The 2,943-nt window shown below is 54.5% G+C and overlaps 1 protein-coding gene across 9 annotated transcripts in view; it reads right to left on the bottom strand.

Moving 5' to 3' along the window:
• Positions 1-134: 134 nt before the first annotated feature.
• The window catches only part of TTC23 (tetratricopeptide repeat domain 23), a 148,644-nt gene continuing 145,835 nt past the window's right edge, over positions 135-2,943 (bottom strand). For 8 of the 9 annotated variants that reach the window (XM_061158602.1, XM_061158605.1, XM_061158606.1 and 5 more), the window contains one exon: positions 135-2,333. In XM_061158602.1, the coding sequence (XP_061014585.1) occupies positions 2,219-2,333 (115 nt within the window). In that variant the 3' untranslated portion in view covers positions 135-2,218. The remainder of the gene's footprint in view (positions 2,334-2,943) is intronic. The other variant, XM_061158608.1, reaches the window with a different exon arrangement.

Below are 2,943 nucleotides of genomic sequence, written 5' to 3'. Positions count from 1 at the left end.
CATGTTGTTCCTGAAGAGAATGAATGTTTTCCAGTAGGTGTTTGTGGTTTTTATTTAAGTTCTAATTAAAGGATATATGTGTTTATGTGCATGTTTTTATGGTGGCACAGAATCACTGGGGAGAATATATATATGAAAAGGCTCATTTAATTACTCACTTGAATCAGAACTCGATATTGTTAGCACAGAGCGAGAAGGCATGGCAGATAGAGCGTAAACCACTGGTTCATATTATAATACAGACTAGACCGTTTGTGGTAAGAATATCATCATGACAGCCTGCAATGCTAGTGACAACAGTGTGACCAACCATCCCATTTGGCCTTGAATGAGGGGTTTCTCCTGGGACATGAAACTTTTAGTGCTAAAATGAAAACAATCCTGAGCACACCAAGGTGGTTCATTATTAACCTTAAGTGCAAATTGGAGTGGTTAATCATGGCCATTTCTTAGGAGCTTGAAAAAATTGCACTAGTTTGAGACAAAGGAGTAGATATGCTTACCTGTTTGTAGCCTTTTACAAAAACAAACCAAAACATAAATAGCTAGAGTCTTCCTTTTGTTTTGAAGTTAACACATTTAATAGATGGGAGACATTTGATAGAGAATATTCCCAAATTCATTTTTTTCCCCAAGGTGGGGGGCTAAATTAAAAAAGTGTTTTAGTTCTTGTGATTCCAAGATATTATCCTATGAGAAATAGAGGAATAAATAGCATCAGAATTGGCGGTTTGTTTTTTCAAAAACCCAGCATGGGCTTTCAGTCTGCTCAGGCTACTATAATAGAATACCACAACAGGACAGAACACCACAGGCTGGGAGACTTAAACAGTAGACACTTACTCCTCGCAGTTCTGGTGAGTGGGAACCCCAGGTCACAGTGCTGGTGGAGTCTCTTCCTGGTGGGTGTCATCTTCTGGTTTGCACACGGCTGCCTTCTTGCTGTGCCCTCACAGGGTAGAAAGATCATCTCTCTTGTCTGTTTTTATAAGGGCACTAATCCCATTCTGGGATTGTGTTTCCTCCTGGGTGTTGAAGTGAAAGGGGGCCATGTTGCAACCTGTTGCTATCTCAGCGCCTGCCTGCAGCCCTGCTGGGCCACAGCCCAAGGGATGAGAGAGGGGCTGCGAAGGGCCAGTGAGAAGGGATAAAAGCCCACTGCCACCCTCTGCATGCTCAACCTGGTCCCAGCTCTGGATCTCACCTGGGGAAAGGTGCTCAAAACGAGCCACTCCTGTTCTCAACTGACGCCAGCCTCCTGCCAGGGGGCTGAAGACGACCGTGGACCTGAGCGTTCATCAAGCCCCACCCTCCACACCCCTGCATGCTGAACCCAGAACAGGGTCAGGAGAGTAGGGGCCAAGGGCCGTGCCAACTCAAAAGCAGCGCTCCAGAGCCGCAGCCATGTCCCCCTGGCTGGAGTGGAGGCCGCAGGAAGCAGCAGCTGGGCATTGGCAGTCCTCTGTGCCTGCCTTTCTCCTGCCTGGCTCTTTTACACCACCTCCCCTGACCTCTAGGCACATTCAGGGCCATTTATCACCCACCCACTGTGCCAGGCTCTTTCCTTCTGCTATCCCTCAACAAGCTGCACCGTGATGTGTGGCACGCTCTGAGAGGACGGGGACAGTGTCCCGTTTATCATGCCCTTGGTTCTTAGCACCCGCCTGGTGCCCTGCCAAATTCAGTGAGTGGTGGCGTGCACCAGGGAGGAGACGCTTCCTCAGGGCCCTTTCTAGGCTTCCAGGAGCTCTGGGGCGGCTTCATTTCACAAACGCATACTGATGTCAACACTGCCAGGTTTATTAGCATTTTCTTCTCAATCCCTATTACCTTCCTATAAGAAAGAGCTCTTTGCCCACAATCTTCCTGCTCCAAATCTGACTCCAGAGCCTGCACAAGGGGCCCTACACCAAATACACGTACACTATCAGATGGTGAAGGAGCGAGGCCTGCAACCGAAGCAGTGCTGATGGGTAAGAACTCTTGTCGGCCAGAAGAAACCACTAAGGTAGCAGAAAGAAAAATGCTTTATAGAAGGGCTGGTCACCAGGAGGAGCGCCCACTGTTCACACGGGGCCCACGGGAGGTGTGGGGTGGCTTTGCATTTGGAGCACACAGTCGGCCTGGAAACCGGAGCAGCGGCTGTCGAAGGCCCCGTTCCGGAGGGAAAGATGTGCAGGGCACCCGGGGGCGCACCCCGGGAGGCGGTGGGGCCGGCTCAGTCGGCAGCACTGGGCCTGGCGCGCCCGGGCACGCTGTGCGGCCGCCCGCCGGCGCAGAAGGCCGCCTTGGCTCCGGGGGACGGCCGCGGCCTCGCGGGCACCTCGGGGGCCCTGCGGACAAGCAGAGAGGTCAGTGCGGCGGCCCCGGCCTCCGCGCGCCTGGCCTGGCACCGGCCTCGGCGGCAGTGAAGACCAGCATGGCGCTTGCTGAGCTGCGCTTCACGAGGGAGCCTCAGGAGCGCAGGCAAAGGAGAGGGGGCTCCGCAGGAGCGGAAAGCCCAGCGTTTCTCCTCCCGTTTCTGATTCCCGCGGCCGTGCTCACCAAGCGGACAGTGGACCCTCAGCGACTCAAGGGGCCCGGCCCTGCGGGTGGGGCCTGAGCGGAGGGGCCTGGGACTGCGCCCCCTGCCAGTGGGGCCTGAGTGGCGCCCCCTGCCGGCCAACCCTGCCCGCGGCGCGTCCTGGAGCCTGCAGCCCAGGTTCTGCGTGGTCCAGGCTGGAAGGCCGGCGCCTGGGTGAGATCTGAGCGCCTGCAGGCCGCGTAGGACCCTGTGCCCTAGCCCTCCAGCAGGTGACATGACCAGCAGGCAGCCGGTCTGCAGGAGGATGAGCCCTAGCCTGTGCTTCTGACGTTCTCCAAGAGCTGATTTCTTCCTGATATCGGACAAGAAGATATTTTACAATTGAGTGTTCAAAGGAACTGGGCTTGCATAGTTTATGA

Source organism: Dama dama, chromosome 13, assembly GCF_033118175.1.
Source record: "Dama dama isolate Ldn47 chromosome 13, ASM3311817v1, whole genome shotgun sequence".
In the NCBI taxonomy this organism is placed as follows: Eukaryota; Metazoa; Chordata; class Mammalia; order Artiodactyla; family Cervidae; genus Dama; species Dama dama.
This window is presented reverse-complemented; position numbering and strand designations above follow the sequence as displayed.